The sequence below is a fragment of the Hylaeus anthracinus genome, unplaced genomic scaffold (genome assembly GCF_026225885.1).
Source record: "Hylaeus anthracinus isolate JK02 unplaced genomic scaffold, UHH_iyHylAnth1.0_haploid 12002, whole genome shotgun sequence".
NCBI classification, from domain to species: domain Eukaryota; kingdom Metazoa; phylum Arthropoda; class Insecta; order Hymenoptera; family Colletidae; genus Hylaeus; species Hylaeus anthracinus.
The window spans coordinates 492,195-504,896 of record NW_026534349.1 but is presented as its reverse complement, the minus strand read 5'-3'; the positions used below and the strand labels follow the sequence as shown (position 1 = coordinate 504,896).

The following is a 12,702-nucleotide window of genomic DNA, read 5'->3' as shown; positions in this document are numbered from 1 at the left end:
TCACAGACAAACACACATACACGCGCACGCACATATATTTATCATATTTTTTTTTCTGTCCGCTTTTGGCTCATCAGACATCAAAATAAAATAACGTGAAATCTACATTTGTGTTCTATTTATTTGCTACAAAAAATTACAACTATCTAGAGGAATAAATAAATACGTAAAATGACCTATGGCTGCCAGAAACAATGAACTTTCAAAATATGAAACAATTTTTGAATACAGAAGACATATTTTAAGTAATTATAAGAATCTCACGATAATTGAATAAGTACAAATTGCATCAAGAACTAAATTTGCAAAGACAATATAAAATTTAACTGATCATTTTGCCAATTCCTATTCTTACAATGAATATGTAAGACGTCTTTTTAAATGTACTACTTGTACTAAGAAAATTAATCGAAACTATGTTAGACCTTATAATTGGTTGTTTGTGCACTGTGTATTGTACTATATATATATATAGTTTACTATATATATATATATATATAGTTGTATACTACTTCACATTTAGAAAGTTATTTTTGACAATTACCCGCTTACTAGGATAATCGCAGTTTTATATGCTGGCACAATTACCTAGCACTCCAGCTAAAATAGTCAAATATAAACAAAAATCAGTATATGCGTAACTATATACTGATAATTTAGACCTATTCCATACAAAATAAGTTTCTTAAAACCATTTACTACTAGATACATCGAATTCTTTTAATTAAATTATATATTATGCTTTATTTATAGCTGATGATTCTGACAGAAATGCCATTTAAATTAAACGTTTTTTATTTCATTTCTATAAAGATGGGCCCAATGATATCTGTACAGTCCTTATTTTTTAATTGTAAGCCCACTTTAATCTACTTTGTTCTTTGCTTTCGAACAAATTTACCTTAAATGTTTGTTACATATCCATCCAGTTTTACATCATACGATGATAATTGTTCTTAATTCATGATTGTAACTTTTATGTTTCCAGATTACTATAGCAAGCTAATGCTTGAAACTCAGTTATATTGATACATTCTGACAAAATTTTTACAGCATTCATTTAGAAGTGAAGTAGTCAGAGATTTAATAGCGATTTAGTTCTTCTCCAAACTATATTAAGATTGTAATATATTTAACTGCATTGGACTTGTAATGAAACGTTTAAAAATTACAGGTTTGTTAATAAATAATTCATATGTACACAGAGAAAGATATATACACATGCACTTTCACCCACACAGCCGTGCGTACGTATATATGTACAGTAACTAGCAGTAACACTCACAAACATATGTCATACAGAAAATTCAAAATAATGTCGAAATTGTTCTTCCGCCAGTTCGGCCGAATTGAGCATAAGAAAGAATATATAAAAAATATATATTTTGAAATAACACATACTATAGATTGTTCCACTACAATATTACACATTATTACGTGTCTGTTTTTACCATATGCATGTATGTAATTTTTGTCTGGTAAATGAAATTGAGTGGTAAAGAGAAAAATTGTATTTAATATAATTTAATTTTCTATAAGTACTTTTTACAATCTTATGATATGTGTGAAATGATAATAGGCAAACTTGGATATAAATATCTTTGCTTAAACATTGTTGTATCGCTAGAATTCATGAAAACATTAGGTTTAACTGAAACAAATTCGTCTAGCATTGCTGAAGACAATATTTAAAATTTCACAACAATTTAAAGAAAATTGAAGGCAAGACGAAATGTAAGTTTAAACAATCCATTTATGTTCTTGGTAAAAACATAACGTTTCCAACAGTAAATCGTCTGTATCATACGTTCTGTTTACTCTAGCTCCATTCGATACCGAACAGTCGGAGGTTGGATTCAGGCAAAACTTTTTGTATTCGTGTATCTATTTATACTTAAATACATAGAAGGCGGTAAAGCTGTTACATACTGAGTCATGTTTTACATATATATGCGATTATGAATGTGGTTGCTTTTTTGGAAGGTTTGCTTTCTTTCGCTTTCCTTGGAATGTCCATAGACACTAATTAACTAGCATACATTAAAAATAAGTTCAGTCATTTACATATACTGCAGACACTTCCGAAAGGGAGAGACGGCCATTCTGTTTCACAAAGTGCCTCAGCTTTGTATATCTATTCATTTGTACAAATTAGTTCTGTACAATCATCTAGCATTATATTAATAAAAAGAGCATGTAGTACTATAGTAGAAATGCTCTACTTCAAATGTAGTTTTCTATATAATACATACAGAAAACTGTCCGGTATTGCTAATGAACCAAAGATTTACGTGCAATTCAAAATTATTAATTTTATTTTTCTATTTTCCAATACTTGTTTTCTAACACTTACAAAGCAAACGTTGCACGTGAAAATGTTTTCTTTACGATTATTTTTAACATAAACTCAACGAGAAATTCGTGCCTAATATATGTAGGAATTAATCATGACTGAAAATCATGAATACATGGGAACGAGTTATCGAAGTATTTATACAAAGAAAAAAGGGTACCACCGTAGGTCAGTATTGAGGTAGCGTAACGTTGCTTTGGCTTAGCGAGTCTTTCTGATTATCTAGAAATATTTCAACTGATCGGTGGTACTTAGAGAAAAGTGTTATACGCTGAAGGATGAAACTGTACAGTATGATCTTTACATGTAGATATTTTGATCTCTCTACTGCGCATGTATCTCGAGTGCCGACGTTTGAATTTTCGTACATATATATGATCGTAAAATCATCGTACTGTATTGCGATCTCTTTGGTAGAAACTATTTGGTACGTTTGCGCCCATTCGGAAGGTCGTGCAGAGCCGTGGAGTTACAACGAATGAACAGCTTGCAGGGGGGTACTTCACAGGGAAACAAACATCAACAACAATGATTCCTCAAGTATCAACAACATTAACAACATCCCATTATAACTTATCATCATTATTGTGATCGTCTCTATCTTGATCAGTTTTATGTCATTTCAGTCGCTGTCGTAAGTCTCAGTCTTTCGCCACACCTTCAGCTTGATAACATTTGTAATGGATAATTATAATTATCATCGCAATCATTGTCTTCAGCAACATCGTGTCACAACTGTTAGTAATATTTATGGCCATTGTCACCGTATCCTCTATTATTCTTCCTATGGCCACCTTTCTTTTTTAATGTAGCTTCTTTTTGCCTTTATAATAACGTTCTTTATCGCGAATTCTCTCACTACTGATCGTGTCTAATAATAATTAATCACTCTGGAACTTTGAAACAGAATTAGATATTCATAAATATTTACGTATGCGCTATTAACGATGATTCTTTTGAAAAAAATTATAAATTCTAGAGAGCGGAATGAAATGTGATCACTCCTTTACAATTATAAAATTAAAGTGAGAAATAATATAAATGTGAATATTAGTGACTGATTAGTTGTTCAATTATCAATTCAAATTTACAAAGTTCCTTAATTTTATAACATCTACTAACGCTTCATACACGTACTTATATATTGCGCGAATATTTTGGTATAAAATGTCTGTTCTTAGTCCATGGTAAATAAAAAGCGAGCTTTTTAAACACGTCCATGCAACTGATTTCTTCTTTGATCATTTTCTAATTACGATAGTTGCTTCAGTGTAGTTTTTTTAAATATATTACGAGTTTATATGCGATCTACAAACATTTAAAATTCATCGAAATAACAGAGGAGAACAAGTATTCTGAAGCTCCTTCTGTGCAAAAGAATATATGTATGTATATATATAAATTCCTATGTATACATATACATATATTCTTTATATATATACATATATGGCTTATTAGGTCACCATCTTATAGATGCAGAAATATAGAATGCAGTCTGTTTCTTGTACATAAATAGTTTCCTCGAGAGCAATGGCACTAATACAATTTCGGGATTTTCATTTTGTGCGGTAAGTGGTATCAAAATAGATATTTTAACTATTTGTTACACAGTGTAAGTACATAATATAGTATAAGAAATATGTTATTACGTCGTGAAAATGTTTACAAACTACCGTGATATTATTATTTCGAAACTACAAATTACTAACCTTAAAAAATCAGGATAAATTAGAATTATTGTCGTAATTATCTATAACTGATCTTCTGACTTTCGAGGAAAAATATATCGCATGATTTCCTGACCGCTCACTACATTTCGGTATCTATATGAGAGTAATTTATTCAGAATTACTATTTTTATTGAAACACGTAACATGCGGTTTATGAATCGCGTGACATAAAAATCGAAAAAACACTTCAAATTTTCTTCTTGAAGATACGATATAAGCCCCTTTTTTTAACAGTTTATGTTACCTCATCACTTTTCCATATTACCGCATGTTATATCCTTAACAGTATGAAGATACCCTTAGAATGATACTTAAAGCTCTTACAACTTTTACAACACACTTGCGTACAGAGAGTAGTAATAGCTGGGGTTTTGGACTAGACGTGATGTGGTTGAAGATGAGGCAGTCTGCTGGATAAGTTGGATCAGGATTTCATACTATTTGATTCATCGAGTCGCCTCTCTGTTCCTACCGTTAGTAAATTTGTAAATTCCATATCTAACAGTTGTCGAGCCTACAGAAATAAAAGAATGTACTTTAATTTAACATGTGCAAGAGTGAATAACTAATCATAATAATTTGTTAAATTTAGAACGTACTTGTGTATTTTGTGTTGGAATTTGCAATGTTAGAGCAAAGCTATTCGCGTCGAAACTTTCGTCAAGTGCTATGAGAGCTCCGTGAACCCCAGATTCCAAAAGGTGGTTTCCATATTCCTAAATACATGAAATTACATTTTAATCCGTAGTTTAATGAATTATAAGAAAATAACAACTGTAGGAGTCAAATTACTTTCAGGCCGATAGATTGCACCCATCTTATAACGCGATCGTTACTCCACACAAGAACATCGACATTGGCAGCTTCTGCCATTCGCCTTCTTTCTTCTAATTGTTGTTTATCGTAATTTAATCGCTTCAAACACGAAATGCCATACTGTAAACTTGTCCTGTAAAAATAAACGAATAAAATATCAAACCATTATCCAATTGTGATCTTGAGCCAGTTAATTATTACCTGTGAAAACTATCAACCATTCTAAGTTGACCGCGGAGGTCTTTTTTAGTGAGGTGATCCAACATTCTAGCATCAACAAGGCACTCCATGAAAGTGGACCGATACTGTGGCAATCCAAGACTTGGGAGCCAAACATTACCAATCCATTCGTGGTTCATATCTCCGAATGCTAAGGTTGTGCGAGAGGTTTTTGGTGCCGATGGACTTGTGAGTGACACCATTTCTTGGATAGCTAATCTTAACTTCAATCGATGTAAGGGGTTACTGTAATAAAAAATATTAAATGTTAAATAAAATATTAGGTATAAAATATGTATATCAGGGTATGATTGGCAAACATTTCATATCGTACCTTATACCAATTTCGCGTTGGATTTCTGTATCGCTAAGAGCACTCATTATGGCGCCGCTTTTCACATTTGCTCGACAAGCTGCAACATACCAAGTTGGCATGCCTACCCAGAGCTCAAGCCAAGCCACCACAGTTGGTCCATTCCATAAAGCAAAGGGTGTTCCCGCTTTCATTGCTTCCGCCAAAAGTTCATGACGCGAAGAATCCAACATACTACCAAACATGCTGGGGCTAGACCAGTATTTAAATAATATTAATTATATTGACCCACACGAAATACATTTTCAATTCATATTGTTATTGATCATATACCTCTTCTTTTTTCGGCGATCAAAATCACTCTTGCTGCCCATAGTTCCAGCTACAGCAACGCTATCTCCATAATCAGGATCTGCTGGTGTACTTACTCCTCCCATGCCTGCCATATCTCCAGGCATTGGTGTATCTTTTCCCTTTATCTGAAATTAAAATTTTCTTTTGTTGGTACTTTTATTTACTTTTCTAGTTACTGTTAAGTTTATACATATAACCGTATCAGTATCAATATGTCTGCTCACTTTTTCTTTCTTGCTGAAGAATCTGCCAAGACTACTTTTAATGCCCTTCTTCTTTTGAGCTGCAGCCACTGCTGCTGCTGTTGCTGGATTCATGGTTCCTTGCATGTGCAAGTGCGAGCTAGACAGCTGGCCAATTGGCAATCCGACACCAGACAAGTTGTTCTTGTGCAAACTGTCCTGGCTGCTGTGACGTGAGGACAATGGGGAAGGGGGAGTCCCAGAATTGAGTGCGCCGTTGTTATGTTGCCCATGCCTGCTGCATGGAGCGCTAATCTAGTTTCTATCTCTACTCTAAATAATGCATTCTGGCCCACAAAAGGACACTATTCGCCATTACTTTTCAAAGTTGTCTTCAGACTTATTTCAAGAATATAATTATGTTATCAACTCAACAGTACTTGTTAAATGACCTAGTACTTATTATCGTTTACTTTTATCTTTGTTTTTAATATGATATCAATTGCATAAGATAACATGTGTTTAGGGAATTTACCGAGCCAAGTGAATTGCATTACTTAAAAAATGTTAGCAATGGTATGATCATGTTACGCGCTTATTTAAATTTCTAATCTATAAGCATAAATACTATTTATATTTAAATGATATATATGATACGATTTCTCAGTTCAAAATGTTTTTATCTTTTCGTTATACCTAGATGTATTATTTTGAAGCAATCAAACTAAATTCTTCTGCATGCATAAATTTGAAATTAAATATACGTCTGATTTGACGAACTTACAAAAAAAAAAAAGTAAATCATGCATGTATACAAATCATAACTTCGTGAAAGTTGCTACAAGCATGTAAATCTATTAAACTAAAAAAGAGGCAGTACAGATGATTTCAGAAGTCCATGGGAAAAATGATATTAAGTGAAACTAAAACAAATTCCAATTAATTCTACAAATGTAATAAAAAAATAATCTCGAACAAAAAACATTTTTTCCAGCGACGTCTAAAATGATCAACTATATTCAATTAAGTAACGAGAAGAAGAAACTTGTAATACCTACTCAGTATTACAGGCAAGGCATAAAATCCTGGAAATATAGCTAATCACTGCTTATGAGATAAAATTGCCATATTAAGTACACGTTAGAACAAAGATATAGAAGGATTATCTACTAAGATACCATCTTAATACATTTAAGCTGTTCGTCTGTAAATAACAAAACTCATTGTCTCGATAAATAATAAAAGTAGTCGTATTATACAAATCGCATAATATGACTATGTCCATCTATATCTTTGCAATCTATTTTGTAAAAAAACAACCTTATTCGCGTAGAAGGTTCAGACACGGCGTTAACTCGATGCAATTCTCTTGGCTGCTTAAATTCCCTCGTTTGTTTGAGACAGCGATGTCTGTCGTGAATTGGGCAGGCTTGAATGTACGATGGGTGGAAGAAGCTACTATCAGTTTCTTCCGGGGACTCATTTCTATGAGATCTATCAGATGGTTCGTCCGTGCCACTGTGCTCGAAAATTGGGGCTGTAGGCATGTATGTGACACCTTGCATACTACTCATTGATTGTATTTTTGAATCAATTTGCAAACGTAACAAAAATATTCGCGACACGGGTTACTAGACAAATATTTATATTTATCATTCTACTTTACTCTTCCATATCCCTATTTTTCGTGAAAACCTAAGAACATTTCAGTAAATCCTTTTCTCTCCTTTTTCTCAAAAAAGACAAAAAAGAAATGATACAAAAAGGATCTGTTACCATCGATGTCGCTTATGTCGACCTCAAGGTTGTTCATTTCATGCCCACATGGACCACTCAAATATGTCGGGCACAGCGGCATGTGTTGCGGATTACATGCAGTACTACAATCTTTAATTAACCTGTGAGCAGGAAAACCACTGCTGGGAAATCCGGTTTGTCCCGTACGCCTGGCAGCATAAATAACGGACAACACTACTTACAAAATCATCATGTGACCTTTGGCAATCCCACTTCTATGTATGCAAGGACTTTGGTAACTCAATGCTTCATATATTTCTTTATTCTAGTGTTAATATAAGTGAATAAACTAGCACGCTGTTGATATTCAATGTATACAAGAAAACTTTTTAAACAGTCCTCATTGTCAGAGATGTGGTTGCTAAATTTTTGTTTCAATTAACTGCATGGTATATTTATTAATTTAAATGTACTATCATATATTTGGATAGTACTCGTGAAGGTCAGGCATCGAATCCACAAATTACTTTGTGGATTGTCGATAATAGTAAATTAAAAATTAAACACATACCTTCTGAGCTCCTCTTGATTATGTGCAAGCGCTTGCACTACACGTTCCAGCCTGATTGATCGAGCTGTCAACGGTGAAGCTGCATCGCTCCCACCACTTCCTGCACCACCAGTGCTGTCTCTTTCACTTACTGAATGCAATTCTTCGCCTGATAACTGCAACTATGACACGCAACAAAGTTATACGTATGTTATTCATAAAAATAATTCTAATTGCGAATGGAACTGACCTGGCTTGCAGGAAGAGATTCTGAAAGTTGACCTGGACTAGTCAAAGAAGCAGCGTACTGATGGAGATGCGCTGGAGACATTGACGCAGGAGCCTGTAAACGTATAATGAAATTAGATTAAGATCACTAGACGAATTAAAATTAAGATTAACGGAAGATAATACTCACAGTATGATACTTGTGTAAATAATCTCTGTTAGGACTGTGATGTGATTTTGGTGTAGATCGCCCACTTAACGGTGGCGATGCTCGTTCCAAACTTCGTCCTCTCGCTAATAAATTCATATGTTCAAGACTGCCAACGCGGGATTCCAATTCTTCCGCGCGTGCCTCGGTACTTTGTTTTTCTTCCTAGCAAAATACACAAAATTAAACTGTCATTTATTAATACACAAATTCTAATAGAGTGACAAACTTTTTTTAATTACCTGAATCAACCTAATTTCATTATTAATTGCATCTAATTGTTCCTGTAACATTAGTGCTAATGTTTGAGCATCTGTGTGTCCTGTCGGACTAATTACATCAGCCGCACAACTAAAAAGACTCTCGTTATCTCCGTCACCCTCTGCATCGCTAGAGACATCAAACGCTTGTTGTACATTGGCAAGAACATGCGCCTGCTGTAGCTTTTCCCATTCTTGTTCCGCTAAAGTGCGCGCTACATAGTTCTGAAAAATGTTTCAATGTGTTGCTTGGATTCATCGATTGTACACTTTAGTTTTTTATTAATCAAAGATACCTTTGACGCGTCTTCTTCAATCACAGATCGTTTAGCCGATCTTCTTGGTAAAGAATGCGTGTCAAAGCTACTATGACTCGCACTTCTAGAAAAGGCGCCAGGATCCACAGCATTGGGAGACAAACTTCTAGTCAAAGCGTCTGTTTGTTGAATATTGAATGCGATTTCTTGCTGAAGCATTTGCCTTTTCACGTTATCAATTTCAAGTCGAGCCTTTCCTAATTCCTTAACTATCTCTGCCTTTTCATTCTGGAGATCCTCAGCTAGTTTTCTTGTCTTCTCAAGCTCTTGCGTAAGCGCATTCTTTTCTTCCAATGCGTGCATTCTTTCTTTCAAATGCAGTTGTAATCTTTCGTTAGATTCTAAAAGAATATATCGAAACGTAAACACAACAAGCTTTTTGGTATAGACCAATTCAAACAAAATGGACATAAATTACCAGACAGAAGTTTATCAACAGTTGCGCTAAGTCGTGTATTATGTTCCTCGTTCATCTTAAGTCGCTGATTGACACGCATCACTTCTGCATTTTTCTCTTCGAGCTGCGTTTCTAATCTTTGTATCCTATCTTCTGCGCTGCCGTGCCTTTCTTGAGCCTGCTTATTAAATATTACATTCCGTTAAAATTACTTATCTTGGTGAAACTGAAATCTCAAGATGAATTAAGTATGATTTTGCGAAAGTATAAATATTTAATCACTTTTTATATGAAATTTTATAGGTAAAATGAACTTAATCTAGATTTAAAACGAAGATTGAATAAATTCAGTTAGTGAAGAATAAACACGTGCCTAAACACATTTTTTTAGAGAAATGTGATGAGAGAAACTAAAACTATAGATTAATAACAAGCTTTAAAAATAATCACATTGATTGCATTGGTTAGTATATTCAGTGTTAGACTGAAATTAAATAGATTATTTTTAATATGAAATCTTATTTACTATAATTTTCAGTATTATCTTGTTTTCAATCATAAACAGATCAAAATATTGTAAAAAAATTAATTGGATGATGTACTCATTAAATTGAGTGTGTTCATTGAAGATTGTTAAAAAGTTTTGAGTAATGTTTGTTGTTTGCATAGCACGTAATCAGGTACTGCATGAACAATGACATAAAATATGCAACAGAAGGACATTGCTGAAAATTCAATATGTCAACTGAAGTACAGTAAAGATTATTTTTAAGAAAAAGTATTGGATAGGCAAGCATTCTAGACATAGATATATTTTGGGGAGAGTCAACAGAAGTGCAGAGGAATAAAAATAGGACAAATTGATGATACGATTTAATTCCCCTGCGTACCTGGTTGGGCCTCCTCACCTGCGTCAGAGCCTCCATCCTCTGTTTCAATTGCTCTTCCATTTCTGGCAACTTAGCATACTGGGCTAGTTTCTGTTCAGCTAGTTCCAATTTCTCCTGTATAGCTGCTATTTTTTCTTCCTGGAGCTAATGAATATTTAAATTGGTAATGTAACCAATAATAAACTTTCATTCGATGACCATAGATTCACTCTAATACTTCTTAATCCAAACATGAGTTACCTTCAATTGAGCCTTCTTATGTTGCAACTCCTGTTCCAATTTTTCATTGAGATCATGCAAACTGGTGGATTCGCGTTGAGCGTTAAGATATCGTTTTTCAAGAGTCGCTATCCTTTCTTCTTGGTCTTCTTTTTGGGCAACATTCTCGCGTAAATCTCTTTGTAATTTGACATTCGATTCTTGCGTCTTCATGAGGACTTTCTGAGCTTCGGATAGGTTTTCTTCCAATTCCGCCACTCGGCCACTTAATTCTGCTACTCGTCGCTGCCATGTACTCAACTCTGAGCTCTAAAATAAGCATTATAGTATGTTATTATTAAACAACAATTTGGCTTTATATTGTTATTCGTATGCTTGTGGGAAGAGTATTAAGAATTGCATTATCCATATTAAGGACATTACAGCAACTATGCATTTCGTAATAAGACAAACACTTTTGTCATTTGCCCTTGATTCTGTAGGGTTCTACACGAAAGGCTATGTCTACTTGAGACAGACGGTTTGTTGTTATATATTGTATACGTGTTTGCATTGTATAGTATGTTTTGTGTCAGTATATGTTTATCGCATTAATAATTAAGCTCTTCATACAAAATATTTGCTTTGAAGAAATTCATTCTTATTCACTAAACCATGCGAATACGGAATACGTTGAACAAGTATCGTTGTTATATTCATTCCAACAACATGCCATGGGTACCATTAAAAATGGCACATTAAAAAGAGAAAGAAAGAGAGTAATAATCCACGTTGTACGACATAGTGTTATCAAACTTGTTGGTACTGTTTCTGTTAAGCATTTAAAAATATTATAACTCGGTCACGAAAAAACTTGAAGTTGCTTTGCAACTGTCTATTGTAATCTGTAACATTTACTAGGCATAGTCTAAAACTGATCTAGAAAACGAATCTTTAATGTCAATTTATTACGTACAGACTAAAACTACTCATAAGAATATTATTTAAACATAATACAAATCTATCCGCGATAACGTCATGCACTGTAACCAAAAAAATATATGAAAAATTCTATCTTTTCACTTGAAAACTTGTAATAATCTTGAAATGTTCTGGCAAACTTGTGAGTCACTTAAAATACATGCAAAAAGAACGGAGGATAGTATATTCGTTCTGCACCTTAAAAAATGAGCAAAAAACGTTGCAAGTAGATACCATAAAAAATGTTCCATGTATGAATAATATCTACACCTGAACTTTCCTAAACGAGTGATCATACGTACACTAAACGGTTCGTTGCCGTGATACAGTTTCATACCTGTTTGTCAACAGTGGCTTGCAAATCTATTACTCGCGCTGCAGAAACCTGGTCCGCCGGATCGAGACTTCCATTGCTCAGCCTACTCCCAATTTCAGTCGACCTCTCAGTACCTAGTTTTTGTATCGACTGTGGCTGCTGCTGTTGTTGCTGCTGCTCCTGCTGCTGTTGTTGTTGCTGTTGTTGCTCTGGCTGGCCTGCTGCCTGCTCAGTCTCATTCTGCCCGATCACAACACTACATTCAGAATGCCTCGCTCGCATTGCCTGTCCTGCATCGCCGCGCAATTCTCAACAACTACATCTATATAGCTACGCGGCTAAGCCACTACTGTCGTGCATTATCGCAGATGCACTCTAGGATGCAACGATTGAGATGAATCGACAAACAAACGGTTCTTTATCGGTACAGATTTGAACTCTGCGCTCAAGTTACGCGACACCATCGGAGTCGATGCAAAGATTGATCGGAAAAGATTTAAGGTACACCCAGCGTTAATGAATCATGGAATGAAGCAATGTCTGTTGCTGTTTTCAATCGTGACACATGAATCCCCAAATGATCACATGAATGACTTTCAGGATGACACAGTCAAATCATGTCCTTTGATTGTCAAAACGCAATGCTACGATAT

The 12,702-nt window shown here is 34.4% G+C and overlaps 2 protein-coding genes across 18 annotated transcripts in view; one reads left to right on the top strand and one right to left on the bottom strand.

Annotated features, from left to right (window-relative positions):
- The window catches only part of LOC128891802 (uncharacterized), a 116,192-nt gene that overhangs the window by 75,122 nt on the left and 28,368 nt on the right, over positions 1 to 12,702 (top strand). The gene's annotated exons all lie outside the window — the stretch shown is intronic.
- The window catches only part of LOC128891786 (liprin-alpha-1), a 38,570-nt gene continuing 25,971 nt past the window's right edge, over positions 104 to 12,702 (bottom strand). For 6 of the 17 annotated variants that reach the window (XM_054151572.1, XM_054151574.1, XM_054151571.1 and 3 more), the window contains exons 7-23: positions 12,071 to 12,289; positions 10,795 to 11,082; positions 10,555 to 10,698; positions 9,686 to 9,845; positions 9,247 to 9,608; positions 8,933 to 9,175; positions 8,673 to 8,855; positions 8,505 to 8,597; positions 8,276 to 8,436; positions 7,866 to 7,913; positions 6,010 to 6,265; positions 5,765 to 5,910; positions 5,453 to 5,683; positions 5,101 to 5,364; positions 4,876 to 5,032; positions 4,683 to 4,799; positions 104 to 4,597 (exon numbers count right to left, since the gene is read on the bottom strand). In XM_054151572.1, coding sequence (XP_054007547.1) covers positions 4,508 to 4,597; positions 4,683 to 4,799; positions 4,876 to 5,032; positions 5,101 to 5,364; positions 5,453 to 5,683; positions 5,765 to 5,910; positions 6,010 to 6,265; positions 7,866 to 7,913; positions 8,276 to 8,436; positions 8,505 to 8,597; positions 8,673 to 8,855; positions 8,933 to 9,175; positions 9,247 to 9,608; positions 9,686 to 9,845; positions 10,555 to 10,698; positions 10,795 to 11,082; positions 12,071 to 12,289 — 3,162 coding nt within the window. In that variant the 3' untranslated portion in view covers positions 104 to 4,507. The remainder of the gene's footprint in view (positions 4,598 to 4,682; positions 4,800 to 4,875; positions 5,033 to 5,100; positions 5,365 to 5,452; positions 5,684 to 5,764; positions 5,911 to 6,009; positions 6,266 to 7,865; positions 7,914 to 8,275; positions 8,437 to 8,504; positions 8,598 to 8,672; positions 8,856 to 8,932; positions 9,176 to 9,246; positions 9,609 to 9,685; positions 9,846 to 10,554; positions 10,699 to 10,794; positions 11,083 to 12,070; positions 12,290 to 12,702) is intronic. The other 11 variants (XM_054151580.1, XM_054151579.1, XM_054151585.1 and 8 more) reach the window with 11 other exon arrangements.